The following is a 20,127-nucleotide window of genomic DNA, read 5'->3' as shown; positions in this document are numbered from 1 at the left end:
ATTATATATATTTATATATTATATGGTACATATCTTAGAAACAATATTATTGCTAAATAGGTGAATAAATAAATCAATCTTTTTATTATAAGTATCTGCGATCTTTCGAAATTCGTGTACCTTCTGAACCAATCAGTTCACACACGCACACCCACGCACACACACACACACACACCCACACACACGCACACACACGCACACACACACACGCACACACACACACACACACACACACACACACACACACACACACACACACACACACACACACACACACACACACACACAACATCATTGCAATCATTCTGCAAAAAATATCCTTCACTGATATGTCACACTGCATCTGTAAACATGAAATGTTTATCTCTTTAATTTTATTAATTTGTTAAGAAGCATGCTTTGTTTTCAGTTTGCGCTGCCTGTCGTGACGTCATCACCGTGCGACAATGCCAGACTGGCTCCTGTGAGTTCCTCCACAGTCAGTCAAACAATGACAACAAGTTTAAAAGAGGCTTTAAAAACTCACTTCGGCTTCGACAGCTTCAAGACTAAAATACAGGAAGATGTTGTCAAGGCTATCGTCAGAGGTAAATGAGTGACTCGTCAGTTAATCCGCTGTTTGTGTGGCTGCTAACGGCACATTAAGCTTGCTAACTGCCGCTGTAAAACTTGACAGAAGGTGTAAGTGAACTGAGTGAACTGTGTGACATGGCGGGACCGTCCTCTCTCTGTAGGTGACAGGGACGTGTTCGTGTGCATGCCCACCGGAGCAGGGAAGTCTCTCTGCTACCAGCTGCCCGCGATGCTGGCCGAGGGCATCACCCTGGTTATATCCCCGCTAATCGCCCTGATCCAGGTCAGTCTTTGTGTCGGTCCACCGCTTCAAGCTGGAGACACGATCACTTCTTACACCCGGGGCTTGAATTAGATAAAGCACGTTCTTGAGTTAGACAGTGTTCGCAGTCCTTTTGTTGTGTACATCTGGATTAGACCATATTTGATATAAAACAATGACACAGATCATTTGATTTGTCCCAAAGACGGAGTGAAACATAGATGGGATGAGTTGAGCACTCCTACCAAGCAATGCCACTGTTAAACATTTCTTATAAAATGACAGTATACACGCCATTTTCAGCTTTAGCAAGTATTCTGTTTAAACTTTAGTGCCAAACTCAACCTTTGGTTTGGCTTGACCTGATGCTTTTTACTATGATTTTGACAAAAGGTTGTATGACCTTGTTCAACATGTATTAATCATGTACTACTGGCTAAAGCAGTTCTACTGAGCGGCTTGAGTTAGATTGAGTCGTATGAAATGTTCTTAATTTGTGACTAAAATGTATATTTTACATGCTGTCAACTGGATTAGGGAGCTGGTTAATTCGACCCACTGGCTCAACTCTTCAGTCGCCCTTACACTTTATATTTGGACTATCAGTATTTATTAATCCCCGTTCCTGTTCTTCTCCAGGACCAAGTGGATCGCCTGAGGAGTCTGAACATCCCTGCCTGCTCCATCAACTCCAAGCTCCCAGCAGGCGAGCGCCGTCTGATCCTGGCTGACCTGGGGAGCAGCAGCCCCAAGCTGAAGCTTCTCTACATCACTCCAGAGATGGTGGCGTCGCCGTCATTCCAGCCGTGCCTGACAGACCTTTCCTCCCGCGGCCTGCTGTCCTATCTGGCTGTGGACGAGGCGCACTGCGTCTCTCAGTGGGGCCACGATTTCAGACCCGACTATCTCAAACTGGGCGAGCTGCGGGCTCGCTTACCGGGAGTTCTCTGTTTAGCTTTGACGGCAACGGCACCCAAGAATGTGCAAGAGGACATTGTTCAATCACTACGGCTGCGCCAGCCACTGTCTTTTGCAACGCCTGTCTTCCGCAGTAACCTGCACTACGACGTGATCTTCAGGGAGCTGCTGCCAAACCCCTACGTCCACCTCCATGCCTTTGTAAAGAAAACACTGGGACTGGACAACGAGTCAACCGGACAGGTGTGTGACCTGGACTCTGTGTTTCTATGATTTTTTTCCTTCAAAATCCTTTCTTTTGGAAATACTAACATCTGAATGGGCAATAGTTTTATTTATGCTCTCCCAGTGTCATGATTTATTGTTTCTTGGTATCAAAAAATGCCTTTTAAAATTGTGGTTTTGAGCGAAAAACATTGTTAATTCAATTTAGAACAAAGATTATATAAAGTATTCCACCATTGTGGTTTCTTGATAGTGGCCATATTTATGATGAGATAAGATTGGAAGTAATATTGATTATGTTTTCTATACATAAGAAGGAGCAGTTTGTTGCAAATAATTATCAGATGAGTCAACTGACTTTTTCTTGACAATGACACCAACAAAATAAAAGTGCTTCTTCTGCAATGTTCACAATAGAATTGTGAAAATGAATCCGACGATAACTGTAATTTTAAATGTGTGCTGCCTTGAATTTCTTTGTTTTTCCACTGTCTGGTGAACAGGGATGTGGGATCATATATTGTCGTACCAGAGAGGGCTGTGAAACAGTGGCCTTCCAGCTGACCAAGCTTGGAGTTTTGTCCAAGCCTTATCATGCAGGTACGGAGGTCTTGGATGTAGGTGAAGGGTGGGATTCCAAGAATTTTGGTTGACTTTTCTGCTCTTGCAGGTTTAAAAGCAGGAGATCGCACAGAGGTGCAGAATGAGTGGATGCAGGGGAAGGTGCTGGTTATTGTTGCTACCATCAGCTTTGGGATGGGAATTGATAAGGCCAATGTCAGGTAAAGAAATACTCCAGAGATGACTTACTGAATATTATTTATGTTTTAAGACGGCGGTTTACGATTTTGCAGATTTGTAGCTCACTGGAACCTCGCAAAGTCTCTGGCCAGCTACTACCAGGAGTCTGGACGTGCAGGAAGAGATGGTCTGCCCTCCTCCTGTCGTACCTATTACTCTGCGAAGGATAAGGAGCAAATTCTTTTCCTCATTCGACAGGAGATCTCCAGAAAACAGGTCAGATTTGAAATAAGTCACTCCAAATGAAACAAGGCTCCGTCATGTAAAAAGGCTTTATTCAAAACCTGAAATGTATCCACAGGCGAAACGCGGCTCGGCGAAGGAGTCCGACAAAACAGCCATCACTGACTTCCAAGCCATGGTGTCATTTTGTGAGCAAGAAAGGTGAGTGACGCACACTTGCACAGGAATGCTTTTTTTTTTTTTTTTTTATGTCATTACATGCAAAGCAAAACTTTACATTTGTCAATGAATGAACAACAAATACTAAATACAGGTTTTGGCTATATACATGGCTTCCATTATGTAGGCTACTGATCAGCTGGACCCATATAATCAAACTTGCCTCATATTATTTAGGCCCTTCTTTTTCTATCATAAAAGTCCTCGAAGCACTCGTGTCCACTCGAGTCCTGAAGGTGCTATATGCTACCAAAAGGCCTGCAGTAGTTCCTTTAGGTCCTTTAATTCGCGAGGTGGGACCACACGCATCAATAAGACTTAGCTGTCCATTTCCCGGTCACCACTAAGATGAAGAGATAATGAGTGTTATTTACATCCTCCAGCAGTGGTTATAATATGGTGGCTTAATTGCTGTACTGTTTTAACAATTTCAGAGAAAAGTCAATACAGAACCACAATGCTTGGCCCATTTAAACTGATCTGTTTCCACTAAGTAAAAACATTCTAGTCCCTTTCAGTTTCCGTACACCAGAGGGCGTACTTGCTCCCTTTTACACTGTTTTCACACTTGAGGCCAGAATGCAACTTTCCACTTAGGACAATCTTATCTAACTCTGAGTCTGACCGCCACTTTTCATTCTCCAAGAATGACTCATTGCCAGGTTGAAGAGAGCATAACAAAAGCTTCCTGCTTCCTTTCAGCATGCAGCTCCTGGAGTTGTTTTACTTTTCCTTTTTTAATTGTCCATCTCTTAATATTCCAAACATTGGCCGCAGTATTGTAGACAGCAGGGGTTGGTTGGGGGCTTGCCCTCAGGACAGAGCTGCTGTTCTTGTAGTTCTGTGGTGTGCGTGGATGTTCCACAGAATGTGGACTCTCCTGAAAGCCTGGCGCTGTGTTCACAGGTGTGTTTGGCAGCCCTTCAAGACATCGCCCTCTGTGTTTGTCAGCTGCGTTATTGTCCAACCGTCGGGTGTTGCGTGCGTTAGAACGCACCCCGTATGGCACGTACATTAAATCTGCATGTCAGACTTTGATAAAGAAGCTTTACTGTTTCAGGCTCGCTCTGAGCCCTCATCTGTGCTGAGGTTTCCCCTTTAGTCACTTCTGTCTGTCTTGCACCGATCTCTTCAGATGCTCATTTGTTTGTGCTTTTTCCTGCGACAGCCGCAGCAGCAGCAACAACTCGTGCAGGTCAGCACTGAAATCAGAATGACGACCACTGCAAGAAAGCAAAGGGAACAAGTGCAGCATCATGACAGGCTGGTGTCTAAGCACAGTGCGAAAAGTGTTGTACGAGAGAGCAGAGACTCACAGATGAAAGTTAAGAGGATGAAGAAGGCTCCCAGCTCTATGGGGTGAGCGTTTGGGAGACCTTGCAGCTTGACCCATATCTTGCTCAGCATGTTTAGCGTCTCCTCTTTGGCGTCCATGGTGGAGTGGCAGAAATGGGTTGGGTGCAGTTCCAGCTAAGCGTTCGTTTGTCTTTGTTTGCCCACACGTACAGTCATCAGGATGTAACTCCGACTGCTTGTTGCCGACAGCCTGACAGAGAGAGGGATGATTAGATCAGCATATTGACACAAGCGCTCAACTTTGTTCTCTATGAACACACAACAGTGAAGCTTAAGGGTTTCTCAAACTGTGGGTTGAGAGACAACGAAGGTGTCTAATAGTGGTTATGTTTCCCAGCGTGTTTATGCAAACTAACAGGGAAACCTTCTGCCAAACTAACTCCACTCGGCGTTTCCTGCTGCTCTTCGTGTGAACAGTGTAACATGTGCGACAGGTTGAAGGGACGTTTCAAGTCCTGCGTGATTCACTTGTGCTTGTGTCGCTGAAATGGGCGTGACAGCTTATGGCTTAGTTTTAGATGTTGTCAAAAGATATCCTTCATATTGCTTCTGAAAAAAGAAAAAGTACTTTCTAGTTTAGTAGATTTTAGTTTGTTTTTTTTGTTTTCTTCCGACAGTCCAAAAACATGTATGACTCTGAATTGCCCGCAGAGAACGTGTTTGTTGTTATAAGCTGGATGTAAACTAGTGATACGTCTGTCAGACTTGATTTACAAGCTAAAGATCAGCGAGCTTAGCATAACGCCTTAAAACATGAGCTTTAAAGAAATCTGAAGTGACTCCCAAAAGAGGATTTTCATCCCCACAATGATCACATTTTCTGTCCTGGGTCTGTTTTACACACGGGTCCAGAGGACTGTTTAAAGGTTTATTTTCGTTTTTAGATGCAACAAAATTCAAATAGAAATAACGCAGTATCACATATTTATGTTTCTATCATGAGGACTGTATGTGAGGTTGACATGAAAACTCTAGTTATTGCAGTTTGCTGCATTTGTCAGCACATTACAAGTACATGTAATTGTCTCCATTATTTTCTAATAACACAAGTTGTGTAACTTTTTTGCTTGTGAACAAAAGTCTGCAACACTGAATCAGCACTTCTGGAAAACAATTTTAATTCTGAACTGCATATTACAAACCAGATTTTACAACAGAGACGCTGTATATAGTAATCACACTGTGGCATGTAGGCGCAAAGAAAGTGTTAATATTGTGTTTAATCATATACTAATGACTTACCCTGCCTGGTTATTTTAAAGCTGACTCGTGTACGTGTGCACCTAACAAGTCTATAACACACATTCCTGAGATTCCTCCGCTGGGAGAATCTCTCTTGTTTTTCTTTTGCTGCGCTTGAACTCAACCACAGTGAACGTGGCTTACCTGTGAGAGGTTTTGTTGTTTTCTCAACCTCAGCCAAGCCCAGACTATCTGTCAGAATCTGCAAAAACCCAGTTGATGAGGAGGAGGAGACGGCGATGAACTTGGCATTTCTTCCCCTGGAGAAGTTGCTTTGCTGGGTGCCGTTGGCAGAGCGTCGGTTTTGTTGTCGGGTCGTGCAGAACGTCATCCGGCGGAGGAGGGCTCAGACACTGCTTGAGATTAGCTGTCAGGTCGAGATTAGGCCGGCAGGGATAATTCCATAAATACAGATGACAGACCGCACGTGGACTTCAGGAAAAGTGAAGGACGCTCAAAAAGAAATGCCACTCTCCCATTTTCTGTCCTCTTTTAATCTCACCTGAGCTGTGGTCTCAGGTTTGCTCTTTCTTTCCCACTCACAGTGAGTTGAGTGGCTGCGTGCCACAAAGGCTTGTTTCTCCCCGACGGTCCTGCCCGGCTGGGAGTGACTGTTGCCTTCACAGAGTGTATTTGTTTTGCCTCTCCGTCTTTTCTCCACCTCCCTCGGTGAAACACTACCTCTGTGTTTCATTAGCGAGGAGGTAGCGCCGTTTCCACTTCCAGAGAGGTAGTTGGTGTGTTATAGGCGGCTTCCCAGACAGGCTCTACATGTGTCGCACGAGTGTGGCTGTGTGAATATTGGCAGTTATATAATACTGGATCTGATCCAAGATAAGAGGCCTTTTTTTATTGAACAAATGGAAATGGCACAAATAAAGCTGTAAAGGCGGTAACACACTGTGGAGGATGGCAGCTTTTTATTTAATGAAGAGATTCTCCATGAATCTGTAAAGAAGGACCACTACAAGACAGAGTATTTAAGGTGTAATCCCATATTTGTTTGATAAAATCACATTAATTGAAGCCAGTGATGTACTTTTGTTCATGAACACACAGATCGGTGGCTGATTTCATAACATGAGTATTGATCGCGGCAGTGTGCGATAGTTACACAACAGCGAATAGATCAATGATGCACCGAATCGTTTGTGGATGATGGAGATGCGTAGAGTATTTTGTCCTTTGCACTCAAAACATGGATTTCAATCCGATTCCAGAGAGTGAGAGTTGTTTAAATAAATGCAGCTTTCTTTTTTTTTCTTTTTTCTTTTTTCTTTCTCATCCCATCAGCTGCCGCCATGCCACCATCTCCAAGTCCTTTGGGGACAAGACGCCGAACTGTGCGAAGGCCTGCGATTACTGCTCAAACCCCAAAGTGGTGCGGGCCCAGGTAGCAAGAGCAGCGGCCATCAGCAGCAGGGCCAACACGGCTCAGAGCAGCACGCCCACCGGACCTTTCGGGTTCCAGCCGGGCCTCTACGAAGGAGGGAGGAAGGGTTACGGCTTCGAACGGTAGCACACTGTCTGAAACGTTACCGAACCTCACTTAGATTACACAGCCTCGCTCACGTCAAGAAACTGTAGATAACACAGCCACCCATTGCAGGTTTGATGACGGCGAGGGCGGCAGCGGTGACGACGACGACGACGGAATCAAGAGGAAAAAAGAGTTTTCGGATCTTTTTAAGAAGCAGATGAACCTGCGCAAGGTGACTCAAGATAGTCCGCACATGAACTACTTTGTTATTGTGGCTTTCAGGTTAAAGGTTTATTGGGAACTCATGACTACGCTTGTAATTCTGTATTTTAAAGTCCGGAAAATTCTCTTTGTGTCCGTTAATATTTAATAAACTTAGTTTGAAGTGTGAATCTGACGCACTTGATTTAAAACAGAAAGAAAAAAAAATGATGTTACGCAATGCAATTTTTTTCTTTTTAGTTGTGTTATTAAAAATGACCATATTATGACTCTTTAGACCATTTTATTCAGTGTCACAGTGCACATGTTCAAATATGTTGAACGCGTTTTTGCAAGCAAGAAATACTTAAAGGAAAAAGTGACAAGACACAAACCTGTTTCCATATAAAGCAGAAAGTACCAAAACACCCTCACATGGTGTTTGTCCACATCTGTATGCCAGCTGTGGGCAGCGGAGGCTGACGGGGCCCCTCCAAATGCTTCTTTCAGATCACTCCCACATGTTCAGCGGAGCTGGCACAACATGTGAGCGAAATCATTCCTCAATGGGTTCAGATACAACATAGCCAAACAACAAAACATTAAAAAAGAAAAAGGAATTTCAACAACTGTTGGGGACTGAACAGGAACATGAAACAAGCACTGATAAATAATCATAAAACTAATTAAAAATAACTATTACAAGTAAAAAAAAGAAAATGGAGCTGAGGGGGCTCTTATTTAGGAGGTATGTGTGCTTGGAATGTGTTCAGACGAGGAGATCTTGTTAGCAACGGGGTGGCTGGGCTCCCATCTTTTAATTAAGAGAATTCTTCAAACCCAAAATACACTGATAGGTTGGATGTACAGATGTGCACGATGTCTGCATGAGTCGTGACGTGAAACAAGAATCTCTTGAATCGGCTCGGGCGCAATCTGAATCCACATGTAAAACACTCATTACACACTGGTATGTATCTTTTTCTCAGATTTGCAGAGCATCGTTACATCTATTTCCACACTCGAGATTTCGTCTGCACAATACCTTTCTGTCCCTCAAAGGAGTTTCTTTGCAAAAGCAAACGAGTTTAGAAGATGTAATTCACATTAAGGATTTTATGTAAGCATAAAATTGTCTGTTTTACAATAATCAGCTGATTTGCCGATCCGATGTTGTGGACTGAAGATTGTTGTTAGATGCTGTGATCAATACTCAGATCAGTGAGGGAGGAGGTGAAGATGGTAGATCAAGAAGAACAACAGCCACCACTTGACGCTCCAGTCGCTCTCTCCTTGTTAAATCCACCGAACATCTCTAACAGTTTGACCCTTTATTTACAAAACGCTAAGAAGGTAGTTCAGAATGAAAATAGCTTCCAACAAAAGAGAGAGAGGTAAAAAAAGAAAAAAACTGGCTGTGCTCTCTGCATGTGCTGACTCTCCCACACTCTCAATCAATTAAGCAAAATGACTTTCAGCCAGTGCTCTGCTGTGAACTCCTCACACCACCCAAACGATCCATTTAGGTTTCTACAGTTATCTTGTTTTTTTTTTGTTTTTTTTAAATGTGTCCTCTGGTCTCTTCAGGTCAACAACAGTCACGAGCAAGATTTCATTCCTCCAGGTAATGTCGGCAAGAAAGAAAAAAAAAAAAAGATAAACCAGTGTCCAGAATGATAAATACGGTCGTGTAACCAGTTTGTTTTGACATGCTAGATACTGACTGCCTGCTCCTGGAGGCCAGCAGCCAGAGGATCCCCAGGCTCACCGTCAAGGTACAGCACTACAAACCTTAACCACTGATACATTTTGTTATACTTTTTTTCCAGTGTTGTGAACACAGGACTTTATTCTTTTTTTTTGGGTGTGGGGTGTAATTGTTACTGAATTGTTTGTTTCAGGCCAGAGAGCACTGTCTCACCCTCCTGCAGGAGGCACTATATGGCCAGCAGGGGGCAGAACATGCATCCAGGTGAGACATTTCAAAGAGCCATATTTAAATCACTGGATTCTATTTCTCATTGTGGCTGTTCTTCTTCTCTCCTCCATCTGTTGTCTCCCAGCGTTGATAATTTGTCGTTGGCGGTGGATATTGAACACAAAGTCTTCAAAAACAGCAAATCGGCCAACTTATACAAAGCTGCTGTCCTGAAAAAGGTAACCGCAGACTTTTTGTCAGCTCTTCCCAGTCTTGTCGAGAGTATACAACAACGCCGGGGGTGTTTATGCTTCACCTGTGTGTGTGTGTGTGACCCTGGAGGTATCGGACATGAAGAACGCAGCACCAGCCTCACTGGGAAGAGACAAAGAAGGCGCCAACAGCGAGACTGAGACGAAGCAGAGAGAAGAAACACCCTCCTCTTCTTCCTCAAACTCTGACGACCTGCATGGATTCACTTCTGCATCTGAGATCTACTCAGTAAAGTTGCTTAATTACTCACTCGCTTCTCCTACTTGCTCTGAAAGCAACAATATGCAGTGTTTGTTGAAAAGCGACCATAGCAGTCTCTGTGGCCGTGAGTGTAATTACAGAAATCATATTTTTCAGTTGAATAAATGAAGGTTTAGTTAGGTTTACCATCAAAGGTATTGAATCATTATATATATTGTAAAAACGTGCCAACATATAAGAAGGGAGTAAACACTATCCAAAATGGTAAAACTGATATTTATTTACTTTAACAGTGATTAAAGGTAAGGTGAAGCAAATAAACTATTTCCTTTGGGATCACAACTGCTTTTCTTTCTTTCATTTTCCTCCAGATGAAGCGCAAGAGAGTGGGAGCAGGCCAAAGAGGCTTCTCCAACCCCTTCGTCACCGCAAGGGAGCTTCTGAAATTAGATACTGCATCGGACAAGGTAGAATGTGGTGGGTTTCTGAACGACGGCTCCGGAGAGGCGACTTTTAAGACAGAAAATGGGGAGCGAATGGAAGACTCAAGCACAGACACAGAAGCACTCGTCTCTTCCTCCATCAGAGCCGGAGCCAGTGCTGTCAGTGCCTCCCTGAGCAGCCCCGCGAAGGGAGGCAGAGCCTTGAGCAAGAAGCAGCAGAAGCTGGCAGAGGCTGCGAAGAGCTCTCGGAGCATTTCCCAGTACTTTGCAAAGAAACAAACAACAGATCAGAGCCAGGTGGAGGAGACGCCGGAGGAACCCGGTGCTACATCATTTTACTGTCCCTCCGTGGATCAACTAGAAAACATCAGACAGGAACAACGTTCACCAGCTGCAGTGCATGTAATAGAGGACAGCCCTGTGGAATCAGAGACTGAGGATGTGATCCACGTAGAAAGTAAACGTGAGGTTATAGTTATATGTGATGACGAAGAGGACAAACCTCTCGACAAGAAGGCTGAAGAGGTCATCCAGGACACTTCTCACCAGGAGACGGCATCATCAACAGAGTAATGCATCCTCTTTGTCTCGCTTGATCAGACATTTGTTTGAAAAAACATGTCCATCAGCTCTAACTACACTTTAATCTCGCGCAGACAAAACGAACCCGAAGTAGCAGCTAATCTGACGGCAGCAAAAGAGGTGAAGGTCTGCTCTCTGTCAAACTCCGTTCACTCTTTATGATCGGTCACTTTCAAGTTCTGTTTCGTTGCGTATATGAATAGCACAACATAGAACATAAACGTCGCCTTCCTGCACGCTCCAATCTCTTTATTACCGTGTTTCCAGATGAGTGAGGATCTAAAAGCCACCGGGGAGGCGTCTCCTCCAGCGAAGAGAAGCCGCCCCCCCAGTAGGAGCATCAAAAGGGTCACCTTCAACCCCAAGGTGGAGGAGAGGGCACTGCACCCGGCCAACGAGCCCCCGAAGGCCGTGACACTGAAAGAAGCCGCCGATATCGTTGTTCGCTACCTGGATCCGTTTTACTCTCAGGGAAAGTTCGCCACAAAGGTGTGTAGTATTCTGTGTGCACAATATCAGACACCATAGAGCTGTTCACTGATGAATCCTCCTCCTTCGCAGGAGCTGTTCAAGTCCTTCGCTCGCTTCTTGTCACACCTCCTCGCCGAGGGGCGGAGCAGGGGAAAAGGTCAAGGTGAGGATGTGACGGCAAACACATGAATTCCACTTGTCTTGCAAACGCTTCCTCTCAGGCGCTCCTCTCTGCGTCCACAGTTAAAGCCGAAGCCAAAGCGCTCATCAAGAAGTTCTTCAGCAGAGTCCAGCGCTGCGAGAACGAAGCCGACTGGAAGCACCTGGAACGACCGCCCAGCCGCACCGCCTCGGAGAACAGTCAGTGACGGGACGGCAGGTCAGCCTCTCTCAGGGTCCGGCTCCGCCCCCTTGTGCCAGTGCCTAAGCTCCTCTTATCCCACAGAACACAGATGCCCGCTGACCAGTTCTGCTGCTTGAATTCGGCTTCGTTTTTTCCAGCTATCTGCTGATGAAGCAATAAAATGGGAACTTTTAGAGCTTGTGAGAATAGAAACGGAATATTGCACTTATCTGACGACTGTTTTAGCTTCTTTGGTATAAATTCTGTACTGTTGACGACCAAAACACTCAGTTCAATGGCCATCTGTGAAGCATTCTGACTTTGATTCAACTGCAAAAAGGGGATAAGAGACGGGATGGAATATTTCCTCCTCAGTCTGCACTTGCTGTAAAACCATGTTTGAATGATCTGTAACTTGATTTTCACGCTGAGCCTGAGTGCATGGAAGCAAAAGCTGCAGCGGGAAGCACTGTGACGTCTGGATCTGTCCCAGAGGTGCTGTGAGACGCACGTCGGCAGACTTCCTGACTTCCTACAGCAGAGAAATCACCGTCACAACATTTAAAACGCCTCCTTCACAGCCCGCATATTGTGGCGTTGCTTAAGAGGGTCATCAAATCTATCTGAATAAGGTTTCACTCAATTTGATTCTCCTTAAAAATGTGCTGCTATTTCTTTGTGAACCAAAGGACCGGAGACCTAATTTGACTAGACGATGGAGCCACAGTCATTTATCCTGTGGGAACCACAGACAGAAATGCTTTAGCATGGACAAAAGATATTGATGTTTAGTATGTTCATTTCCAGGTTGTTTACTTTTGTATTTAAAGCGAGCCATTTTCAGTTCTCGTCCCCTGGTGTCGGTTTTATTTTTGTTTGAGCTGTTTTCTTGGTCGTGACGTGGTTTCCAGCGATGGGACGACTCTCTGTGTTAGTGCCTGGAGGGACTGTGGAGGTTTCTGTGTCCACACTGTCAATGGGACACTGAGGAGTACTTGAAACACCGGGGGACACAAAGTCCTGACTGTGCAGAGCCTCGGACAGCCACAGCTCTGAAACGTTCACAATAAAGCCGAAGAGAAACGTGACGAGCATTTCTGATTGTGTTTTTATGAATTAATCGCTGCCGTTTCCATTGACTTATCACCTAATTGGGGGGGGGGGGTCATCGGGGGAGATGTCGCTGCTGGGGACCTTGTCAAGTTAACGGTGACGTCACCTCCACCCGTGCTCCCTTCAGGAGCGTCTTGTAAAATGCACCACTCTGTCAACCAGTTCCAGAATGCAGAACAAAATTTGGATCATTCAACACAAGGGAAAAAACCCCAAAAGAAATCATCGTGAAGATTATACAGCAAATATCCAACCATGTCGTTTTCCACAGAATCACATTGTATTAAAATGTTTCTTTTATATAAACTATTGGGGCTTTTGTTAGTTTCTCAAGTTTGTCTCCATTAGAGGAATGCTGCCTATAGATACAAAGAAACTGCATTGTTTCCTTAAAGACAAAGTTGAGCTGTAAAGGTTTGAGAAACTGTTAATGTGCGAACAATGTTATTCAAATTTAATATATTAATATAAGTTCAGCAAGTCTACAGTCAGTGATGTGTGTCAATATATTTAAAACTTAGTTATTTAAAACAAGTTATTTAAAAAAAAAAATTCGGGACTTAATATTTTTCCCCACCTAGTACCTTTGTGATTAGTGTTTATCTTCCATCTCTAAACGCAAAGCCGTGAAATTTATGATTTGGAAAGGAGATTATTTCTAGGGGCCGCACAGCAACAAACGCGCATGTGACTTGGTGTCCTGTTTTTCCCACGGCATTTGAACGCAGCAGCAGCAGCACTTCGCTGTGGGCTGGAGACGAGCCGCCGTCCGGTTCTGCGTCTCAGTCCACGGCCGAGCTGAGACAGATGAGAGGCGAGGGACACGCTGCGGTCCTTCCCTCCCACAGCTGCAGCTCTGGCCCGGAGGACTCTCCTCTCCCCTCCTCTTCTCTTCCCTCCTCTCTGCATCATCCGTATCAAAGGGTTCCATCCACCGCCGTTTGTTTGTCACTTCCGGGCGAGACGTCGGTATATTCCTGCACGATCACATCTTCGGCGGAGGAAGGAGGAGAAGCAGAAGAGGAGGAGGAGGAAGGGAAGAAGAAGTTGAGCAGCATAGATGCTTCGTGCAGGAAGGATGGAGGAGTTTGTGACGGAGGAAGAGGAGCCGTGGTACGACCAGCGGGACCTGGAGCAAGGTGAGGCCGGTGAGGATGGAACAATGCCTGGTCCAGGGAGACGTGCAGGAGGGGGTGGATGATGGGGAGCAGGGAGGTGGTTGCACTGTCTTCCTCTAGCAATCATTTCCATCTTGTCATGGATGTTTCCCAGAATAATCCGGCTGTCTGACTGAGTCACTGTTCCTCCTCCTCACAGGATCACATCTTCGTCTTCCTCCTCTGTCTTGCCTCTGTTGCATATGGTGCATTAGAATATGGAATATAATATAATATTTTTAATATCACTTGTCTATTGTCATCGTCAATATACTGTACATGTCGCAAAAGACTGACTGAAGTGTGTTTCCATGCATTCATGCTGTCCATTGATCCGATGGAGCCTGACTTCACTATATCGTGTTGATAAATGCTTTTGTACTTTAGAAGCACAAAAAAACCCCCAAGAAAAATCCAAGTTAAATTGTGTGTTTCAGCCAGGAGTTTTAAGTCTCACTACAAGAGGGTTATTCTTGTGTGTTCTGTTGGAGAGAGCAGAAGTTACTGGTTGCCTCCAAATAGATCATTATTTGTAAAAGTACACCTCAAACAGAAATTGTTATTTTTCTCTCCCTTTATCACAAATTATATTTTGATAGATAACGTTTAACTGATATCAATCAACCTCACTAGTCATCATCTTTTGGGAGGGGGTTGTATTATTTAGGATGTTTGCGTCTTTCAAAGGTTACCAAGAGCAGAGACCTCTTGGCAGCGTAATGTCTACGTATTAAAATGTTGAGTGCTGTGTCACCTCTTCACTAATGTGTTCAGCCTCCTCGGTAATGACCTAAATGGATGCACTTTCCATCGACTGTGCATCTCAAAGCGGAGCCGAGTGCTCTGGCGAGCGTGTCCTCGTACGCCGCCGTCCTCGGCGTCACCCCGTCTCCCGATTACCTGCTGACCCACACAGCTAAAGCGGCTTTTGTGCCTCATCATCGCACCGGACATGGTCACACAGACGAGGGAGAGGCCGAGTGTGTGTGTGTGTGTGTGTGTGTGTGTGTGTGTGTGTGTGTGTGTGTGTGTGTGTGTGTGTGTGTGTGTGTGTGTGTGTGTGTGTGTGTGTGTGTGTGTGTGTGTGTGTGTGTGTGTGTGTGTGTGTGTGTGTATGCCGTCAGTATTTCATCTCGGCCTCGAGGCCGAGGTCGTTAAACCCCTGGCTGATCTGATTAGGGAGCCCCAGACGAGGCCTCCTGAGTCGGGATCAGAGGTTTTTAGGTTTTAGGGGGTCGGATTGGAAACATAATTGCTGCTTCAAACCAACATCCTCCATCCACATCCCCCAACCCAGAACTGATGCTGTTACGCAACTTTAGTGACCCCCCCTGTGCTCGTTATGATCCCACCGACATATGAAGGCAGATGGGATGATGTGATGATGTCATGGTTGGTGTTGCAGCTTTATCTGCCCTGTGAGGAGTGTGAGGTCGACCCGCATCACAGAGCAGCATCCCGGTGTTGCACGTGTGTGCAGGGAGCATTAACACATGTGAACCATTTCTGATATGCCATCCTTTGTTGACTCTCTCTCTCTCTCTTTCCTCACTGCCTCTTCACACAAAATAACAAAAATTACATAACTAGGACTCGGCACGTGTCGACTGCAGGAACGGAGACGTCACTGTGTTAGTTGGACCCGAGGGCGAAGGCTCGGCATGTTCTCTCCTTGCACGCTCCCACTCAGCGCGTTATCACGCAGTGGTTCAGGCGACTGTTTCGTTACCAGATCCGCTTTGTTGAGAAGAGGACTTACTGCCTTTCCCAGCATCCCTCAGCAGCAAGCGCAGCAAACAGGGATGTGCACAGCGAGCAGTAATGGTGCTCGTTAAATACATTAGAGAACAGCCGAGGACTTGATGTGTGTTTAGCAAAGAGGGAAACGTGCAGATGAAGCAGCAGCTCATCTCATCTTCTAGAGTTCTTACACCTACGATGGTGTGTGTGTGTGTGTGTGTGTGTGTGTGTGTGTGTGTGTGTGTGTGTGTGTGTGTGTGTGTGTGTGTGTGTGTGTGTGTGTGTGTGTGTGTGTGTGTGTGTGTGTGTGTGTGTGTGTGTGTGTGTGTGTGTGTGTGTGTGTGTGTGTGTGTGTGTGTGTGTGTGTGTGTGTGTGTGTGTGTGTGTGTGTTCCCGTCATTGCTCACACCCTGCACTGTGGTGATAAAACACTCCATTCATGTCCGGTAATGGATGTCAATGAGTCTCTGTCTCGTCACTCCTCCAGTACTGTGCTGTTATAGGCTCCATGTATGCAGGGCCAGCAGGACTCTCCTCCTCTTCCTCAGTCCGGCTCGTTTTTTTACCCAGCAGAGGAGCTGAATAATGTATGGGGCAAACTGTGTTGGGGGAAAATATCACCAACTGTGAAATGTGTTATTGCTGCTGAGGCTGCGGGTGTGCAGATGAAAATGTGTTGAGCTGTATGATTCATGATGTTGACGATTAGAAACGTTACATATGATGCTTGTGAGTCCCGGGCAGGACCATGAGGCTCTTACAGATACTTTTAGTTGAGTTTGATTAAATTCTCTATTTCTACCTGAGGCAAAGCTCAGCTGTGATGAGTGCTGCTCTCAGAACACAAGTGGAGCAGGTCTGAGCCGTGCTGATGATGATGATGATGATATATGATAATACATTTCACCCAGGATAGCTTTGGAGACAATTGTGGTGATTTCCTAGACATTTTCATTTTGTAAGTTTACAGTAAATGTTTCAGAGAACAAGCTCCTCGTGGATGACGTCATTCTACAATACATCAACCGCGCCATTAAATACCTGTCAAACGGAACGTTTACAAGTTTCCAGTCCTCTCTCGGAGGCACAGCTCTGTGCAAAACTTGTAAAAACATGTGGGAGGAAAGAATGTGTCACAAGAAATCATCTGACACAATGACTGTGTTTTGTTTTTTTCTGCTCTCGTCTCCTTCCCTCGGTGTCTGTCCTTGTCTCTGGGCTCCTGTCAGACCTGCACCTGGCAGCAGAGCTCGGCAAAACTCTTCTGGAGCGCAACAAGGAGCTGGAGGATTCCCTCCAACAGATGTACATCAACAATGAGGAGCAAGTCCAGGAGATTGAGGTCGGTTTGTCTCCGTCTGTACAAGCTTGTTGATATGAGGAGATGGTTATGGTCGATGGTTCGAGCCGTTCCAGGAAAGGAAGTGGCACATAAAGGCTGAAAAACGTCCTGAAATCCTCATTCAGTCGTTCTTGTGTTCGTCAAAACGATGCAGATGTTTGTGTTCCTCTAAATCGCTGAACATTCAGCGGCGTTTGGTGACGGATGGTTTTTCAGCCAGCCTGATTTTGTTAGAATTTCCCCCTCGTTTGAAAAATTCCACCAGCGTTTTGCTTCACGCGCAGCTGCCAATCTTGTCATTTTCCCCGCAGTACCTCTCCAAGCAGCTGGAGATGCTGAGGGAGATGAACGAGCAGCACGCTAAAGTGTACGAACAGCTGGACGTCACCGCCAGGGAGCTGGAAATCACCAATGAGAAGCTGGTGCTGGAGAGCAAGGCCTCACTGCAGAAGATAGACAGGTACTCAGGAGAGGGAGCCTGGTGTTTTATGGGTTCTTCACTTCTCTTCTGCACTTTCATAATGGTCATCGGGGGATTAGGGTTGTTTACAGTCATGTAACTGGATTGAAGATTACAAACAGCTTTGCTTCTGTTCTTTCCCAATATGCCCTTTTCACATTCCTTGTTGTGGAACAAGAACAAAGAACCTCTATATTGTAAAAACCAAAACCAAACGTGTGTGTGTGTGCACACACAGGTTGACCGGCACTATGGAGACCCTGCAGGGTCAGGTGGACAGTCTGACGGCCCGGGTGGAGGAGCTGCGGACTCTGGAGGAGCTGAGGGTCCACAGGGAGAAGAAGGAGCGCCGCAAGACCGTCCACTCATTCCCCTGCCTCAAGGAGCTCTGCACCGCTCCAAGGTCGTGTGTCGGCGCTCGTTTGTGTCAAAACGTTTCAGACATTTGGACGAGGCTCATTCTGAGTAATATGGAGATTATAGTGAGCCACAGGGAGGGGCAAAGGGATATAGACCCTTGTTCTCTGACTAAAATACATTCTTTTGTATAAATAACATGAAGTAAATCTTATTAGTACAACAACCCAGTTTATTGATTCAGTATATCCATTAGAAATAGATTTATTCCCCATATCAAGAGTACTTTAAAGGAATTTGTTTGGAAAGTCAGAAAGAAGTATGAATGGTGGGTCATGGTTTTGCAGAGAGGGGGGACATGCGTGTGATTGAGGGAGGAGGTGATTGTCTATAAATTAGTATTTGCATAAGTAATTATTCTGCAGTAAAGTTTTTTAAAGCCAGCTCATGTTGTGGTGTCATAACTTTCCCTCCCAGATATGAAGATGGTTTCCTGCTGGCCAATCCCGGCAGTGTGGACCTGGCTGAGAGAGAGCCGCTGGATGAGGAAAACGACCGCCTCAGAGACATCGTCTCCTCCCTGCGCTCGGCCATGACCTCGGAGCGCTCCATGCGGGAGAGCGCCGAGCGGGAGTGCGCCACCGTGCTGCAGGAGTTCGAGCGCCTGGAGCAGCGGCTTTTAGGCGCCGAGGGCTGCCAGCTGCGTGTCCAGGAGCTCGAGGCTGAGCTGCAGGAGATGCAGCAGCTCAGGAAATCCAGGATGTGTCTGATCGGGGACATGGAGGACAGCCTGGAGACGCTGCTCAGCAACGGCCCCGAGACGGACACCCCGGAGGACGGCGCGGGGCTGGAGGAGGGCGGCGATGGAGGCGCCGGAGAGGGAGCCGGGCAGCAAGGGGTCCCCGTGAGGAAAAGCTGCAGCGACACCGCGCTGAACGCCATCTCGGCCCGCGACGCGTCAGGCAGGCGGCAGGGGAGCTACGCGCTCCACGCCAACGGCGTGCGCAAGCGGGGCATGTCCATCCTGCGGGAGGTGGACGAGCAGTACCACGCGCTGCTGGAGAAGTACGAGGAGCTGCTGGGGAAGTGCCGGCGCCACGAGGAGAGCCTGTGCCACGCCGGCGTGCAGACGTCGCGCCCCGTCTCCAGAGACCCCTCCATGAAGGACTACAGCATGGCCTCGGCGGGGCCGTCGACCTCTGGAGCCGCGGCCTCGCCTCCCACGCCCCCTCAGACGCCCTCCACCCCCGAGGCCCTGGAGGGGATCAGCAGGCAGGTGGAGCAGGTGGACAAGCGGCTCAGCCAGAACACGCCGGAGTACAAAGCGCTGTTCAAGGAGATCTTCTCCCGGCTGCAGAAAACCAAGAGCGACGTGAACTCCAGGAAGAGCAGGAAGTCTCACAAATGAGCTCCTGGTCATTTACCTCACTGGTTGTAGGGCTTCTGCTTCGACCTTCAACCTTAATGGTGGATGCCTGTTTCACTCTCTGGGAAAGGAAGGCCGATTGATGTGAAACTGCCAAATGTTTTATTTAGATCGATCTCCTGGGGATGAAAGTGACCCTAACTGTACGATAATAGGAATGAAAGGTGTTTGTGGTGATGCACTGTCTGTTTATGAGGGTTACTGATGGGAGAGGTGATTTAACTGCTTTTGTTTTTCTATTTATGATCAAACGGATAATTTTCAGATGGCTCTGATTTCAATAACAGAACATGCAAAATGTGTCTTTAAAAGCATCACACAAGCTTTTAATCAGCTTTGTGTGCTCACAGAAACAACGGCGATGTTTACTTTGTTCAGTTTTTTTTTTCATTTCTTTGGATGACTTAAATCTTTGAAGACAGCTGCCAAAGTGTACTCTGTGTGTTTGCTTTGTTTACTTCCATGGCTATGATAACTTACCTGAACAGGATGGTGAGGCCTCTCTAGTGTAGCATGCATTCCGAGCTACAGGAAAGGGGAGGGGGTGGGAGGGGTCAAATGATCCAGATGTTTTTGTGTCAGGGATTTTGTTTGATGGGAACACACTGGATAAAATAATCAGCTTGACGCTGTGGACGTACTGTCAAAGTTGTACTCGTAAGCAGGCATTTTAAATGTTGTTTGTTGATTAAAATAATTGCATTGACAGCATCCTTGTTTTTCTTTTTCAGGGTCGGCATTTCCAATTTTGAAGGCATTAATGAAAATTCCCGCGCAAAATCGGCAGCCTTTAAAGATTTTTGCGGTTTTTCCTCATTTAGACACATTAAAACTAAAAATC

At 46.0% G+C, this 20,127-nt stretch overlaps 2 protein-coding genes and 1 long non-coding RNA gene across 5 annotated transcripts; 2 read left to right on the top strand and 1 right to left on the bottom strand.

Moving 5' to 3' along the window:
- The first annotated feature begins 423 nt into the window (after positions 1 to 423).
- recql5 (RecQ helicase-like 5) lies at positions 424 to 12,804 on the top strand. Of its 2 annotated transcripts, none has more exons than XM_080488920.1 (19): positions 424 to 587; positions 735 to 856; positions 1,475 to 1,996; positions 2,482 to 2,578; positions 2,649 to 2,760; positions 2,833 to 2,995; positions 3,081 to 3,163; positions 7,073 to 7,294; positions 7,389 to 7,491; positions 9,048 to 9,084; positions 9,177 to 9,235; positions 9,362 to 9,432; positions 9,524 to 9,617; positions 9,721 to 9,879; positions 10,224 to 10,864; positions 10,952 to 10,997; positions 11,145 to 11,366; positions 11,439 to 11,511; positions 11,592 to 12,804. In XM_080488920.1, exons 1-19 carry the CDS (start codon positions 491 to 493, stop codon positions 11,714 to 11,716), a joined length of 3,048 nt encoding a protein of 1,015 aa, XP_080345046.1. In that variant the 5' UTR covers positions 424 to 490; the 3' UTR covers positions 11,717 to 12,804. The 2 variants fall into 2 exon arrangements, with proteins under 2 accessions (XP_080345046.1, XP_080345045.1); XM_080488919.1 differs by having other exon boundaries at positions 10,952 to 11,003; positions 11,592 to 12,778.
- Positions 3,034 to 6,520, bottom strand: LOC308125282. Its single transcript, XR_013936365.1, has 4 exons — positions 6,282 to 6,520; positions 5,924 to 6,146; positions 4,498 to 4,727; positions 3,034 to 4,404 (listed from the first exon to the last, which is right to left on the bottom strand). It is a non-coding gene; the product is annotated as an uncharacterized lncRNA (long non-coding RNA).
- A 720-nt stretch (positions 12,805 to 13,524) lies between the features above and the next one.
- cdr2l (cerebellar degeneration-related protein 2-like) lies at positions 13,525 to 19,996 on the top strand. Of its 2 annotated transcripts, none has more exons than XM_080487295.1 (5): positions 13,525 to 13,943; positions 16,931 to 17,043; positions 17,355 to 17,503; positions 17,742 to 17,906; positions 18,338 to 19,996. In XM_080487295.1, exons 1-5 carry the CDS (start codon positions 13,865 to 13,867, stop codon positions 19,266 to 19,268), a joined length of 1,437 nt encoding a protein of 478 aa, XP_080343421.1. In that variant the 5' UTR covers positions 13,525 to 13,864; the 3' UTR covers positions 19,269 to 19,996. The 2 variants fall into 2 exon arrangements, with proteins under 2 accessions (XP_080343421.1, XP_080343420.1); XM_080487294.1 differs by having other exon boundaries at positions 13,525 to 13,952.
- The last annotated feature ends 131 nt before the right edge of the window (positions 19,997 to 20,127 follow it).

Source organism: Lipophrys pholis (genome assembly GCF_963383615.2).
Source record: "Lipophrys pholis genome assembly, chromosome: 19".
NCBI classification, from domain to species: Eukaryota; Metazoa; Chordata; class Actinopteri; order Blenniiformes; family Blenniidae; genus Lipophrys; species Lipophrys pholis.
Note: the sequence above shows the minus strand (reverse complement) of the source record. Positions and strands in the feature narration are given on the sequence as shown.

What these genes read in the sequence shown, in the direction of transcription:
- recql5 (XM_080488919.1), top strand. Translation starts at nt 491, where the DNA reads ATGACAACAAGTTTAAAAGAGGCTTTAAAAACTCACTTCGGCTTCGAC. An exon ending in TGTCAAGGCTATCGTCAGAG is followed by an intron (nt 588 to 734) that starts GTAAATGAGTGA and finishes CTCTCTCTGTAG; the next exon opens with GTGACAGGGACGTGTTCGTG. An exon ending in AGGAGATCTCCAGAAAACAG is followed by an intron (nt 2,996 to 3,080) that starts GTCAGATTTGAA and finishes ATGTATCCACAG; the next exon opens with GCGAAACGCGGCTCGGCGAA.
- cdr2l (XM_080487294.1), top strand. Translation starts at nt 13,865, where the DNA reads ATGCTTCGTGCAGGAAGGATGGAGGAGTTTGTGACGGAGGAAGAGGAG. An exon ending in TCACTGCAGAAGATAGACAG is followed by an intron (nt 17,504 to 17,741) that starts GTACTCAGGAGA and finishes GTGCACACACAG; the next exon opens with GTTGACCGGCACTATGGAGA. An exon ending in GAGCTCTGCACCGCTCCAAG is followed by an intron (nt 17,907 to 18,337) that starts GTCGTGTGTCGG and finishes TTTCCCTCCCAG; the next exon opens with ATATGAAGATGGTTTCCTGC.